The sequence below is a fragment of the Oryx dammah genome, unplaced genomic scaffold (genome assembly GCF_014754425.2).
Source record: "Oryx dammah isolate SB20612 unplaced genomic scaffold, SCBI_Odam_1.1 HiC_scaffold_21, whole genome shotgun sequence".
Lineage (NCBI taxonomy): Eukaryota > Metazoa > Chordata > Mammalia > Artiodactyla > Bovidae > Oryx > Oryx dammah.
In genome coordinates, this window is record NW_024070205.1 from 31,078,443 (window position 1) to 31,093,144 (window position 14,702).

The 14,702-nt window shown below is 60.3% G+C and overlaps 1 protein-coding gene across 1 annotated transcript in view; it reads right to left on the reverse strand.

The window, feature by feature from the left end:
- The window catches only part of LOC120879831 (multiple epidermal growth factor-like domains protein 6), a 50,650-nt gene that overhangs the window by 4,519 nt on the left and 31,429 nt on the right, over positions 1-14,702 (reverse strand). The window contains exons 4-14 of the mRNA XM_040262826.1: positions 9,843-9,968; positions 8,788-8,910; positions 7,156-7,278; positions 6,691-6,828; positions 5,792-5,911; positions 5,311-5,433; positions 4,616-4,786; positions 4,150-4,281; positions 3,302-3,430; positions 956-1,084; positions 142-276 (exon numbers count right to left, since the gene is read on the reverse strand). Of these exons, the coding sequence (XP_040118760.1) occupies positions 142-276; positions 956-1,084; positions 3,302-3,430; positions 4,150-4,281; positions 4,616-4,786; positions 5,311-5,433; positions 5,792-5,911; positions 6,691-6,828; positions 7,156-7,278; positions 8,788-8,910; positions 9,843-9,968 (1,449 nt within the window). The remainder of the gene's footprint in view (positions 1-141; positions 277-955; positions 1,085-3,301; positions 3,431-4,149; positions 4,282-4,615; positions 4,787-5,310; positions 5,434-5,791; positions 5,912-6,690; positions 6,829-7,155; positions 7,279-8,787; positions 8,911-9,842; positions 9,969-14,702) is intronic.

The window sequence follows — 14,702 nt, forward strand, 5'->3', positions numbered from 1 at the left end:
CTCCCCTGGGGCCTGTCCCCCTCCCCTGGGGCCTGTCCCTCTCCCCTAGGGCCTGTCCCTCTCCCCTGGGGCCTGCCCCCCTCCCCTGGGGCCTGTCCTTCTCCCCTGGGGCCCTCCTCCTCCCCCTGGCCCTGTACTCACCGTCCTGGCACCGCTCGCCCCCAAAGCCCGCCTTGCAGGCACAGCTGCCATCCCTCTTATCGCACGCACGTGTATTCTGCTGCTCACACTTGCACTCCTCTGAGCAGCCTGGCCCAAAGGCCCACGGCGGGCAGGCTACACCCCAGAATGCACTGTGAGGGGGGCCTGCCCACTGCCAGCGCCCGCCCCAGCCCAGATCTCCGGCCCCGTCCACCGAGTCGTATCTGGGACCCCACACAGAGTTGCTGGTGCCCAAAGCACCAGGCACACTGCCCACTTTGCAGATGAGAAATGCTCACAGAGAGGCACTTCCCGGCCAGGGAACGCCTGGGACCCTCACTGCCTCCCTCTGAACAATCCTCCTACAAGAGCTGCTGGGGTGAGGCCTTCTGGCTTTTCTCCAGCAGCCCACCGCCTCTCCCTGAATCCTGGGCGTCTGCAGACCCAGGGAAGGGGGGCGTGACCCCACTGGGGGCTCAGGACTTGCTCCCAGGAAGTTCCAAAAGCCAAGACAAGCTCGGTGACCTGGAGCTTCCGAGGTGGGGGGGGCCTGCCCCTGCCCAGGCCTGCAGGCCACCCATCAACTTGACTGGGGCGAGGGCCGCCCACCCAGATGCTCTGGCAGCCAGCACAGTCCAAAGGACTTTGAGTCTGCAGGCCCCTCACCCCAGCCGGGGACTTCGTTGAGCCCCTGTGTCCCTATCTATGAAGACTGATGGTTGAACACAAGCTGGACCCAGGCAGGAAGAACCCAGCCCACTCTGTGGCCCTGCCCCTCCTCAGATCCAAGCGCCCAGCAGTCAGTGGGACTCACCCAGGTGGCAGAAGCGGCCGTAGAGCCCCGGGTCACAGAGGCAGGCCCCGTAGAGGCGGTGGCAGCGGCCCCGGCTGGCACAGTGGCACTTCTTACGGCAGTGCTTGCCATAGAAGCCTTTGGGGCAGCCTGGGGGAAGGGGGGCCTCTTGACTGCCCACCCAGACATGGCCTCCCACCCAAGAAGATGCTCCGAGAGGGGGCATTAGCACCCAATACAGGAGCCTGGAGAGGCCTGGGCCACCCTGGAGGGTACAGCCATAGGGCTTCAGGGACACCAGCAGCCCAAGGACCCTGTGCCCCAGACAGAGAGGGTCCCTGGGGGCTGGCAAGGGCATCCAGGGGCAGGGCAGGATGAGGTGAGCCCCAGGAATGTGGCCATCTGCCCCTGCGGGCCTGTGCCCCCAGGGTCTGTGGCCCCAGATGGTGGCCAGACCGGAGGCCATCACATCTTCACCACATGCAGGAGTGACTCTGAGAGCCCACTCTCTCCATCTGACCGGCACTGACAGCATCCTGATGCCTGTCCCTCAGTGGTCATTGAGCCTGGCCTCTGGAACTCACAGAGGGAAGGACACATGCCCAAGTTCAAGGGGCCCAGGGCCAGGGCAGGGTTGTGGCCCTCCTCCCCGAGTGCTTTGCTCTGACTCAGCTCTGCCCCTGAGCCGCCTACTGAAGGGCTTCAGGGACCTACATGGTGAACCCAAGGAATGTCCACATCCTGACCATCAAGATCTCTTGGTGGGACCATCCTGGACTGTCCCAGCAAGCCTAACCCAACAAGTGTCCTTAGAAGGGAAAAGAGAGGGAGGCTAGGCACAAAAAGAGGAGGCCCGGGGAGACGGAGGCAGAGGCTAGAGGGACAGTCAAGAGCCTGGGGCACCTGGAGTCTAAGAAACTCATAGAGGGGGCCCTGAGAGCTGGGACGAACCTTCTCCAGCTCACCTGCACAGGTGCACTTTACCCACAGGACCCCGACTGAGACTTAGTCTCTGGGAAGCCACACCATGTCACCAAGGAAGTACTGAGATGCAGGCCCTTTATCTGCCAGGAGTCCCATGGGTCCAGTGAGGACCAATCACATACACATGAATTTAAAAGACGCTTGCTCCTTGGTAGGAAAGGTATGACCAACCTAGACGCACATTATTAAAAAGCAGAGACATCACTTTGCTGACAAAGGTCTGTATAGTCAAACTATGGTTTTTCCAGTAGTCATGTATGGATGTGAGATTTGGACCATAAAGAAGGCTGAACACCAAAGAATTGATGCTTTCAAACTGTGGAGTTGGAGAAGACTCTTGAGAATCCCTTGGAGAGCAAGGAGATCAAACCAGTCAATCCTAAGGGAAATCAACCCTGAATATTCACTGGAAGCACTGATGCTGAAGCTGAAGCTCCAATACTTTGGCCACCTGAAGCGAGGAGCCAACTCATTGGAAAAGATTCTCGTGATGGGAAAGATTGAGAGCAGGAGGAGAAAGGGCGCAGAGGATGAGATGGTTGGACGGCATCACTGACTCAACAGACACGAGTCTGAGCAAACTCTGGGAGATAGTGAAGGACAGAGGAGCCTGGTGTGCTGCAGTCCACAGGGTCACAAGTCGGACACAACGTAGCAACTGAACAACAACACACATACAGCTTCCAACAGGCAGTGTGCTTTCAGCTCTCATTCAGGGTAGGGATGGCAGATCGCAGGAAAAGAAACACAGGGATGATGCGACCGAGCTGAGAAGGTGACCAGAGGGAGGAAGCAGAAAGACCTGCCCTGCCACCCCACACAGGCCACCTAGGCCCTGGGAATGATCCACCAATTGTTGCCATCGCTGCTAGGACAGGAAGTCCTTGGTACACTAGCTATATTTGCCAGCAAAAGTAGCAGAAATGTAAAGGTCTGAAGACTTTACAATGAAGCATCAGGCACCTGGGAAACTTCTATGGACTCCAGTTGCTCCAAAAATGTTGCAACTTCAGAGTTAGAAAGGATGTTAGTGTCATCCCAAGAAGCCACAGCCCAGGCATGCTCCCTTCTGCAAACTCCACCCAGCCATCATGTAGCTCTCCTTGAATGCTTCCAGGAACAGGGAGCTCACTACTTCTCAGGGGACCCAGTTACAAAAGTGCTATTCTTCCCACGAGTCCTCACCACCTGCGATAGTCAGGCCCTGTGAGAATAGCCAACGATAACAACTCAGTGCTTCTTGCACTAAGGGGCTTCCTCTGTACCATACCGTCACTTTCCCCATCCCTGCAGAAGAAAGGGGACTAGGAGCCAAGAGGTGGTGCCTGCCCCTCACCTCCACCCCAAGGATGAACCCAGAGGTCAAGGAGGGGCTGCACCTACCGTCCTCACAGTGGGCTCCACTGACCCCTGGGGGGCAGCGACAGGCCCCCGTCACAGGGTCACAGGTCCCGCCATTCTGACAGCTGCAGGAGAAGCTGCAGTTCTTCCCGAAGGTGTCCGGAGGACAAGCTGCAAGGGAGACAGAGGAGCTCAGGGTCGTTGACCCGCAAAAGGACCCTGCACTCAGAAACCCCTCCAGAGATACAAACATTCTCCTGGGGGTCAAGCCTCCAGTTCAGAAGCAACTTCCCAGAGCAGCACCCAACGGCACTTGTGCCCCGGAACCCCGCCCACATGCACGGCAGACATCATTCATCCATCCTGCATCCTCTCCCTCTACTCCAACAGGTCCACCTTCTCAACCAGCACTTTCAGTCACTATGGCCTCTGATACTAGAGGGTCGCTGGGCAGGGAGTGAACATGCCCTGGACAGAGGGTGGGAGAGAGCAGTGTTCAAATGTGCTTCAGCTGCCCACTTGCTGTGTGGCCTGGGGAAGTCACCTGTCCCCCCGGAGACTCTAGCATGACTGGCCTGCCCACCCACTGCTCTTCATCAGACCCCTTTTTGTCTCAGTTAGTTGTTGGCTTGCTTGTGGCTGGACCCTCATCGACTGTGACATCTGTGAGGGGCAGACACTAGGCTCTGCGAGCCCCCAGGGTCTCACAGCACCTAGAAGAGAACCTGGCATGGAGAAGGCAGCTGGGAGACCCTGAAGGAATGAGTGAATAGAAGGACCTGGGAAGCCCCTGCCCAGGATGGTAGGAGGAGTGGACTGTCCATGCCATGCAGGTCCTAGGGCTCCTGGGCCCTGTCCCCCACGCGGCCCCACCCCCATAGCAGCCTCACTCTCGTTGCAGATGAGCCCGGTCCAGCCATCGGGGCAATCACAGCTGTCCAGGCTGGGGAGGCAGGTTCCCCCATTCCTGCAGTCATCACAAGTCAAGCTGCAGTCTGGGCCAAAGGTGTTGTCCAGGCAGACTGGGGGATGGATTGAGAGAAGAGCCTCAGAGCCTGGCCCCCGGCCCTGGACCCTACCCAGAGAAGAGGACACAGGGCATCCTCAGGCCATGCAGGTCCAACGTGGGTGAACGGAGACAAGGGGGCCACACAGGGGCCAGAAAGGGCCCTAAGTGGGCAGCCAGGCTCAGCCCTGGACACACTGGGCAGACTGAGCAAGCCTCTTGGCCTCTCTGAGACTTGGTCAAACGAGGCGCTCACAGGAAGACTTCCTCATGCCCAAGACCATAGGCTGGGCAGCAGCCAGGCCCAGGGGGTGCTGGCACAGAAGCCCAGGGACGGGCCCACCTCTCACCATACTTTTCCTGCAGCGTGTGTTCGCCCCGTGCCTCGGCCTCTTCCTCCTCAGCCCCAGCGTAGTCATCTTGGAAGAGGGGGCGCAGCTCGTCCTGGAGCACCGCAACATGCAGAGGGGGCCGCCCGAGGGGCAGGTGGCCGTCCAGGACCAGCTCGGGCAGCTCCAGGGCTGGGCAGAGCACGAAGGCCCCTGAGCCCCTACTGCTCACCTGTCCTCCTCAGGATTGATTCCCCTGCCCCTTGGTGCCACCCCGGGACCCCCACCTACAGACCCTGGTGCCCCTCCTCACCCTGGACACCAGGAGCGAGCCTACTTCTCAGGACAGAGGAGGCTCCAGGCCCTGAGGACCTGAGTCTCGCCATGTCTGCCCCAGCTGTCCCGGCTCCTGCACTAGCCAGAGGGACCCTGAGCGTGGAGCGGGCGTGGGGACATAAGAGCCCTCTGCTCTGGACGTGGTCCTCAGTCCCTGAATGAAGTCCCTCCTTTCGTCTGGGAGGGGCTAAAGCTGGACCACTGGGACCCCTAACACCTGCCTGGGGGCCCCTGTCTGTCCAGCCCCTCCCACCCAGCCACCCCCAGCCCATCCCACAGTGGGAGGCTGGTCTGAGGTGAGGTCCATCCAGCTGGGAAGCAGGGAGTGGGGCCCCGGTGCTGCAGGAAGACGGGTCCCATGGGGCCAGGTGGAGACTCACAGGTGCAACCCCTGCGGTCCTCGTCCAGCCGGTAGCCGGCCTCGCAGGAGCACTGGAAGGAGCCGGCCAGGTTGGCACAGTGGTGCTCGCAGCCACTGCGGCCGGAGGCGCACTCGTCCACATCTGCGGGCAAACCCAGGGACACTGGCACCCATCCTCCAGGGGTCGGAGCCTCGGGGCGGTCCTCCTGCCCCACCCCTCCCCATGGGATGGGGACCTGCTGGGTGACACCCACGCCACAGCCACCCTCCTGGCCTCCTGCTCGAGAAAGGCCAGGCCGGGGCCAGTCGGGGGTGCAGGCCCAGCCCAGAGAGGAAGACAGTGACCACACGAGGGAGGGAACAGGCAGGCCTCCACAGGCCTGCAGATGCAGGCGCTAAACCAACACCCAGAGACAGAGTGCTGGGCAAGGGCCAGAGCCCACCCCGTGTCATCCTTAGGACGGCCCACTCCCCAGCCGCCCCAGCCGCCCAGCACTCACCCTCACACCCGCAGCCATCCGCACTGAGCTGGTAGCCGGCATAGCAGCTGCACTCGTAGCCGCCAGGGCTGTTGGTGCAAACCTGCTGGCAGCATGGGGAGGCGGCACAGTCGTCGACGTCTGCAGGGCACACACCACAACCAGCTAGCACCAGTGCCACCCAAGTGCACGCCGTCCACAGCACGGGTGTGTGCACACACCTGCACACAGCCACATGCACACCTATGCACAACTACCTGCACACAACCACATGCACACTTGTGCACAACTACCTGCACACAACCACATGCACACTTCACAAACACACCTACACACCAGGTGCACATCTGCACACAACAACCTGCACACCACACGCACAATTGCGCACAACTACCTGCACACAACCACATGCACACCTGTGCACAACTACCTGCTGGTAACCACACGCACGCACACACTTGCACATGACCGTACGCACACCTGCATGTGAGTTTCACGTACTCGCCCTCAATCACATAGGCACCCAGGTACATCCCCGGCCCTCCACACACGACACACCAGGACCCAAGTGGCAGCCCAGGACTGCCCCACCTGCTGTGAGAGCAGGGTAGGCAGTGGCAGGTGCTAGGAAGTACCTGCTGACGCAGAGGGGATGCTCACATGTCACAGCACGTGGGTGTTGACCCAGCAGCTGAGCAGAACTGAAGGTGGACATGGGTGGTGGGTGCTCAGCGGGGTCGTGATGCTGTCTCTCACCAGGCCCCCTCCTACCACCCCCACCCCTGCCCGAGGCCGAGGGAACAGGACTGGGGGCAACAGGAGGGAGGTTCCCATTCACAGCATCAAACCCGAGCACTGCCCCAGGGCAGCAGCGAGCCTCTGGCTTGGGGGACGGCAGTTGGGAAGGAGGCTGCTCGCACCGATACATGTCCTCTGGTCCTCGTCCAGCTCGTAGCCACGGGGGCAGGTGCAGACGGGGCCCGCACTGCTGTGGCTGCAGCCATGGGAGCAGCCGCCATTGTCCGCCTCACAGCTGTTCACGATCTCCATCTCGATCCCTGCGGCCAGAGCCACCAGAGACGTGGGACCAAGGCTGGAGTGACGCCCCAAGCTGGCGCGGTCCTCCCGCCCTAGCTGCTGCCAGTCCCCTGGGAAACAGGCTGCACGGAGCTCCTGGGCCCAGTGGACCCTGGAACCCTGTCCTCCTGGGGTCCCTCTGTCCTCCCCCCATCCTCCCAGGACCCACAGTCAGCCCCCAGGCCCAGCACTGCCCTCAACTGACAAGGAAGTTCTGGCCCTCGGCCAAAGCGAGCCGACAGTTGTGGGGGGCTGGGGAGCCATGTGGCGTCTCCACGTCCAGTGGTGGTCGCCCACTGTTCACTCACGGTAGCACTGCCGGCCATCAGCACCCAGCTCGTAGCCCGCATTGCACACACACTTGAAGGAGCCGTGTGTGTTGAGGCAGCCATGTGCACACTGGGCCAGGCCCGTGGCACATTCATCCACATCTGATGGGAGAGATCACAGGTGAGGGGTGCTCTGGACCACTGGCCTGGAAGGCTGGGCCCCCAAGGGTGGTCTCCAAGGGGTCAGGGCCCAGGCATCCCATGCCAAGAGGGGCCCCCGGTGCCCTCTCCTGCTTTGCTCTGAGCATTTTTGCTTTCCCCAACACACTCCAGGTGCAGAGCTGTGCTCTGTCCCAGGGCGAGGAGGGTACAGCTGGAAGTCTGGGTTCAGGCCTCACCAGCAGCAGTGGGCGCTGTTCCGCCTCTCTGAGCCCACGGTCCCTGAGATGTGTGTGTCTACACTTGCCAAGCACCCCCCATCCAGGCCAGGCACAGAAGGGGCCTTTTGCTACCGGCCTCTGGGGGCCAGCGGGAGAAAGCACACTCTGTCATCCAGGGTCAAGCTACAGCTTCCTCCCTGTGGCCACGTGGCACTGGCCTCAGGACCTAACATTTCTGATGACTGCCTCAGTCCCACCGCCTGAGAGTCCTTGGAATGAAGCTGACCCTCAGCCTCATTTCCCACTGGGTTCTCTGAAGCCGCTGCATCCGGAACGCCAGGACATGCCCATCACATTGGCAGTGAGACCTAGAACACTTTCCTGATAGTGACGTGGAACAACAAGCTTCTACACTCACAGACCTGTCTCTGATGGCCATCGGGCAGGATGCCTCGGGAAATGACCACTGCATGCCCTGGGAGCACGACATCACTTCAGAGACTCACCCCAAGAGTTAGGGGGACAGGCCCAGGCCGCTCATCCAGAACCACGTGTACCAGGGAGGAGCAGGGACACCCGAGTCCTGAGATGGGGCAACTATCGCTGCACAGTGGACGCCCGTGCAGCCATGAGGTCAGAGCATGTTCTAAACAGCTGTGCCCACCACACTCTGGGGTGATGCGCTATGCACCCAGTAACCAACAAGCCTAGAGACAACCTGGAAACTGGTTCAGGGATGTCACTCGGGTCACAGTAATGACCCTTTCTCTAATAAGCAGGTTGTTGTTTAGTTGCTAAGTTCTGTCTGACTCTTGCGACCCCATGGACTGTAACCCTCCAGGCTCCTCTGTCCATGGGATTCTCCAGGCAAGAATACTGGAGTGGATTGCAATTTCATTCTCCAGGGGATCTTCCCAACCCAGAGATCAAACCTGCCTCTTCTGCTCGGCAGGTGAGTTCCTCACCACTGAGCCACCAGGAAAGCCCTAACCAGCAGGTGCTGCTTAGCTGACACGTAAGAGCAATATTTAAAACTAACAAGGCACCCTGAGAACTGTCTTCCTGCAGACACGAGACTGTCTCTAGGAGCAGTTCCTTGAGCTCCTGCCCCTCCTCTCCATCTCCCACCCTCCACCCTGCCTCCCCAACCACAGTCCTAGAGACGACCCTGCATCATCCCAGGTTAGCCTAGAGTGACGACACGGGAACTGGCCCTGCACACACAGGCCCCTGAAGGGGGATGCAGGGACGTGACCCCTGGACTGGCCCTAGCACAGGGAGGGCCTCTTACCTTCGCAGGCCTTGCGGTCCACTGCCAGCTGGTAGCCCGCGTGGCACTCGCAGTGGGCAAGGCCCCGGAGCGCCCGGCACCTATGCATGCAGCCGCCGTTCCTGTCCGCGCATGGGTTTCTCCCTGCAGTCATGGCCAGGAGGAAGGGGGGCAAAGGGCAGATGTGGAGGATCCAGCAGGTTTGGGGTTCCCTCCCCAGGGGCTCTGGTGAGACCCCACCTAGAGCTCTCACCCCTCCTGCTCTGACTTGACAGGCTGGGATATGGACTAGGGGTCAGGGGAACCCCAGGCACTCCCAGACTCCTCCAAAGACAGAGGGCACCGGCCAGGCCCGCCCTGGTCAGAGAGCGGGCACATGGCTAGTTCCCCCACCTCTCTTCTTGTATGAGCCCCAGCCCCATGAACTCGGGCCACTCTGCCCCACCGCTGGCCCACACTCAGTCCTGATCCCCTGGGGCCTGGAAGGCCAGGTAGGGCGGGAGGGACTCCCTCAGCACCAGCCCTGCACCCATCCCTTCCCACTTCTCAGGGGTCTCCTGGGCCTGCTCCACCTTCTCCGTCAGCAGAGGACCCCTTCCATGACCCACAGCCCTGGGACCCCAGGGCAAGGAGCCAGACAGGGCCTGGCCAGTCTCCTCTGCCCGAGGGCCAGGGCTGAGGCCTGCATGCCCACTCCAAGGCCAGGGCAGGCCTCAGAACTGAGACAACACAGGATGCCCTTCCTCTTCATCTCGGTACCCCCACCTGAGCTTCCTGCCCCCAAAGATGTGAGATCCCAGAGCACAGCCTGACGGGCTTCCTCCCCAGGGCCCAGGGGAGCTGGATGATGCCCCATCACTCTCCGCAGCCAAGGAGCCCCCTGTGTGATCACAGGTCAACCAAGGGCGATGACATGGACCGGACCCCTCAGACCCTCCTGCAACACCATTGGCCAAGCAGGGAGGGACTTGGGCTGCATGATCCCCGGGCAGATCTGAGGGAGCATGGAGAACAGGCAGGGGCTCCCAGTGGAAGGCCCAGCTCTGATGCCCTGCCTCCACCCCCGGGACACTCACGGACGCAGCGCCTGCCATCCTCCTGGAGCTGGAACTCAGGCCGGCATTGGCAGTGGTGCTGGGTCACTGTGAGCTGGACGCAGTTGTGCTGGCAGCCACCATTGCCCACAGTGCAGGAGTTGATGGCTGGGGACCCAAGAGGAGTCAGGTCACCCCAGGAGGACGGCCCGGCCGAAGGGCTCCACCCCAGGCAGGCTCGGAGCACCTCCTGCAGGAAGCTTCTAGCACCTCCGAGCCCCTCCCTCCTTCCTGTCCGCGTCCCAGAAGCAGGGGCTTTGAGAGGGCAACACAGCTCCCGTCCAGGTCGCAGGCCTGGCTTTATTTCTCTGCCCACACACGGGACACACAGGGCCATGATCCGAATCTGGGTCCTCTGGCCCAGCCTGCCCCAGGACTGACTGTAGGGAGGCACTGCAGAGCACCTCAATGGAAGCCCAGCCCCCTCCCCAACCCCGGGCACAGAGCACAAAACACCAGGCCCTGCTGAGGGTCAGGGCATCCGGGGCTCAGGGTCCAGCAGGCTGGGAGGCTCCGTGGAGGAGCAGGAGGCCAACAGGGGCTGGGGAAGACCCAGACACTCCACTGTTGGTCATCAGGCCAGGGCAGAGGGGAAGGCGTGGGCCTCCACGGACAGCCACTATGACCTGCGGGCCTAGCCACAAGCTCCTGTCGGACCACTGCAGCACCCGCCCACCCCAGGTGGGGCCTCACCCCCACCTGACCTCACCCAGACCCCACCCCTCTCAGCAGCTGTGGGGACAGCACTTGGTGAGGCCAGAGCCAGGGACCCCCATCCCAGTCCTAGGATGCCAGGGGTCCAGGTGTTCCCGGCCAGGCCCACCTAGAGCAAGGCTCTTATGGGTCAGGCTAGCCAAGTGGGTGCCTATGTCCTGTGTGGATGCATTGAGGCTGTGCCCAGGAGGGGGGCACTGGGCACCCAGGGAGGACACCTGGCCTCTGGTAGCTCCACCAAGTCACTGGTAGTGGCCTTGTGGTTAGGGAGGGACAGATCCCCAGCTCTGCAGTGAAGCTTCAAGAATGCACCGCGGGAAGGCACAGATCACTGCCCAGCGGACCTGGGGCAGAGTAAGCCTGAGTGCTGGAACTAAACACTGCGACCACTGGGGGACAGGGATTCACCCCCTGACGCCACCTGTGCTGTCATCACAGACTTCAGGGGGGCCTCAGGGCCCGAGTCTGGAGAGGCTATTCACTGTCAGTGGGTCTGGGGGCCAGGAGCGACCCACCCCAACACTGAGGCCCGTGGAGCCAGGAGCAGCCGCATCTGCACGCAGAGCAAGCGAGCAGCCTCAGGGCTCAGAGTGGCCAGGCCCACAGCGTCTGCCAAGAACAAGGCTTCCTTCAAAGCAAGTATGCCCCCAAAAGCCAAAACCCAGCACTCGCCATCCTGCTGGTTCCCCATGAGGAGTGTGTGGGGAAGGAACTGTAGCTGAGGGTACCCCCGGGGCCAAGCCAGCCCTGCTCTTGGGGTGGGGTGAACACCTGGGGCGCAGTGCGGGCTGTCTCCTGGCCACATCTGCCTCTGCCACGTGTCGAGGGGGAGCAGCAGAGACTCAAGACCAGGGTCGGACAGAGGCAAGCAGGATGGCCACGTCTCCGGTCCCAGTCAGCCTCTAAGGCCCCTTCTGCAGCCACCCAACCCCAATTCTGCGCTGACCCCCAAGGCCCCGCCTTCTTCCCCTGAGACAGCTCTGCTTAACCCACTGGCATCAATTCCAGAGGCTTCCAAGCATGGCTTGAGCCGGCCCATTCCTGGGGCCCTGTCTGTGTTTATAGCACCAACTGCATCCCTGCTCAGAGCTCATAACAAGAACCAGAAGACCCTCCTGGCAGCGCCGGGCAGGCACACAGAGAGAGGGCCAGGGGAACAGCTGGGCAGACACTGCAGCTGCAAGGACGTCCCACAGAGCTATGGCAGGACCCCCGAGACGGATCCAGGGGTGACCTGGTACTGGGCCCACAGGAGCCCACCGGGGGAGAAATCCCAGGCAGGTGGGGGCCACGGAGGGTCCAGCTCCCCATGCAGGCTTGGGCCTCCCTAACACCGGCCCGAGTCTCTTGCTCTGCTGCACAAGTCCTAACATTCCAGATGCCCCCAAGCTGTGCTGCACACGAGGCAGCCAAGTCCCATATCATCATCTCGCACATCCTGTGCCCAGGATTCCCAGAAAGCTGAGCAAGGTAGTTTTTCTCAGGCGCTGGACTGTGTAGCTCAGGGGAGGGCCAGCCTCTGCACGCCCAGTGCCTAGAACTAGGGATAAAGCTTCCAGGCCCTCAAGTCGCTGTGAGTCATAGCTTTGGAGTCCACATACCACAGCCCCATGCCTGAATGGACCAGGCTCAGAGCTGAAGCTGCAAGCTTGTCAGAACACAGGAGCAAGGGGGTTCCACAGCCCCTAAAGGGACCAATGTTTGTGTACCCCTGCAATTCACACGTGCACTTCTAAAATTCAACCATTAATGTGACCATATTTGTAAGTGAAATAATGAACTGTGGTGTTGGAGAAGACTCTTGAGAGTCCCTTGGACAGCAAGGAGATCAAACCAGTCAATCCTAAAGGAAATCAATTTTGAATATTCATTGGAAGGACTAATGCTGAAGCTGAAGCTCCAATACTTTGACCACCTGATGTGAAGAGACAACTCATTGGAAAAGACCTTGATGCTGGGAAAGACTGAGGGCAGGAGAAGGGGGTGGCAGAGGATGAGATGGTTGGATGGCATCACTGACTCAATGGACACGAATTTGAGCAAACTCAGGGAGATAGTGAAGGACAGGGAAGCCTGGCGTGCTCCAGTCCATTGATCGGACATGACTTGGTGACTGGACAACAATAATTCAGGTTAAATGAGGTCATAATCCTGATCCAACAGAATTTGTGTCTTTAAAGAAAAGATATAAGGACTTCCCTGGTGGTCCAGTGATTGACTCCAGGCATCCAATTCAGGGGACATGGGTTTGATACTGATCAGGGAACTAGGATCCCACATGCCTTGCAGCCCGAAAAATTAAACTAAAAATATTTTCTGGCTTCCCTGGTAGCTCATACAATAAAGAATCTCCCTGCAACTCAGGAGACCTGAGTTTGATCCAAAGATTGGGAAAATCCCCTGGATAGAAAATGGCAACCCACCCCGGTATTGTTGCAGCCAAAAAAATAAAAGTATTTGTTAACAATAAAGACCTCCCTTTCTCTAATATGGGAAGGAGCTTAAAAAAAAAAAAAAAAGAAATGGAAAAGACATAAAGTCTCTCTCTGTCTCTGTCCCCATGGCCACACGAGGAGACAGCAGGAAGAATGTTCTCATCAGGCACTGGATTGGCTGGGACCATGAGTGAGAACTGTCAGCCTCCCGAACAGTGAGAAGACAAACTTCCGTGTCTGAGCCGCCCAGTCGGTGCACTGGTTAGGGCAGCCTGAGCCGACTATTGCACCTTCACTTCCCAGTTTGCAAGCACCAGAACCAGGGGACTCGCAGGTTCTAACAGAAACTGAAAGTGAAAGCATCAGTCATTCAGTTGCGTCTGACTCTGTGACCCCATGGGCTGTAGCCCGCCGGGCTCCTCCATCCATGGGATTCTCCAGGCAAGAATGCTGGACTGAGTTGCCATTTCCTCCTCCAAGGGATCAAACCCATGTCTCCCACATTGCAAGCTGATTCTTTACCATCTGAGCCACCAGGGAAGCCCCGGGTTCTAACGGAGCAGGCTACAACTCCGTCTTTCGCCAGCAGGGGTCGCTCTAGCCCAGAGCCAGGTGTGAGGAAACGACATTCTAGATGTCCTCCGGGGAGGATTTACTCCGTCCATGCTGGTTGGTTCGCCACTGCTGAAGATGCAGGTGGTACCACCTGGTGCCCAGCATTAGGTGTGTGTGAGCGCTGTGGAGGTGTAGGTAGGGCTCTGAACAGTTGACCTGCAAGGCGGCTCCCCTGGCAAGGCCCTGGCCTGGGACACAAGCACGCTGGCCCACCCGAGCTGGTCATTCAAGGGGCTGTGCCTGGCAGGCTGCTGGCGTTAGGACAAGCCTGTTGGCAGCATGCTGAGCTCACCAGCCCACTGTGCTCCAGCCTCCAACCCCAGCTGGTGGATCAGAGCAGGCTGGAAGGCAGCTTCATGGGTTCGTAATGACTGCCCTCAGACTGGCTTGGCTTGCAGGTCCCAAGAGCCTCACACCATGTGTGATCAGCAGCCACGTACAGCCCATATTTCTAGGAAGCCCTCTGTTGGCCGCAGGGCCGGGATGGCAGGACTGGAAAGGGGTGGCCCGCCAGCTCAGCCAGTGGGGGAGACTCATGTGGGCTTGGCCCGCCGGGTACCCCTTGGCAGCTCAGTTTGCCTACAGCCTGGCCTTATGCATCCTGCCCCATCCCCGACCCTCTGCTGGGGCCTCCACAGTGCCTGGGGGGGGTGGGGCACGGTTCCCCTGCAGCATGGATTCAGCCGCTCCCACCCACGGGCCACGCTCTCTCCCACCCACCGGCACCCACATCACAGACTGCACCACCCAGCACCCACGCTCTCCTGGTCCAGCCAGAGAAAGCAGCAAAGCCTGGACCTAGGCCCTGCAGCTGCCCTGCCCAGTGCCCGCCCACCTCAGGACACGCACTCACAGGTGAGGACCTGGGTTCTGCAGCTCCCGGTACACATTCCAAGGTTATCCGCACTCTCACACCTCTCCCCACTCCCACACTGTGCTCCCTGCTAGGTTCTGCCCTCATAAACTCTCTGACTCTAACCCCTCACCTCCTGAGGCCCCAGTCTGCCCCTGCTTCCCCACAGGGTCTCTGCATCCAGCCCAGGGTCTGTGGCCACTGCCCTGGCTTCCCCAGGTCAGG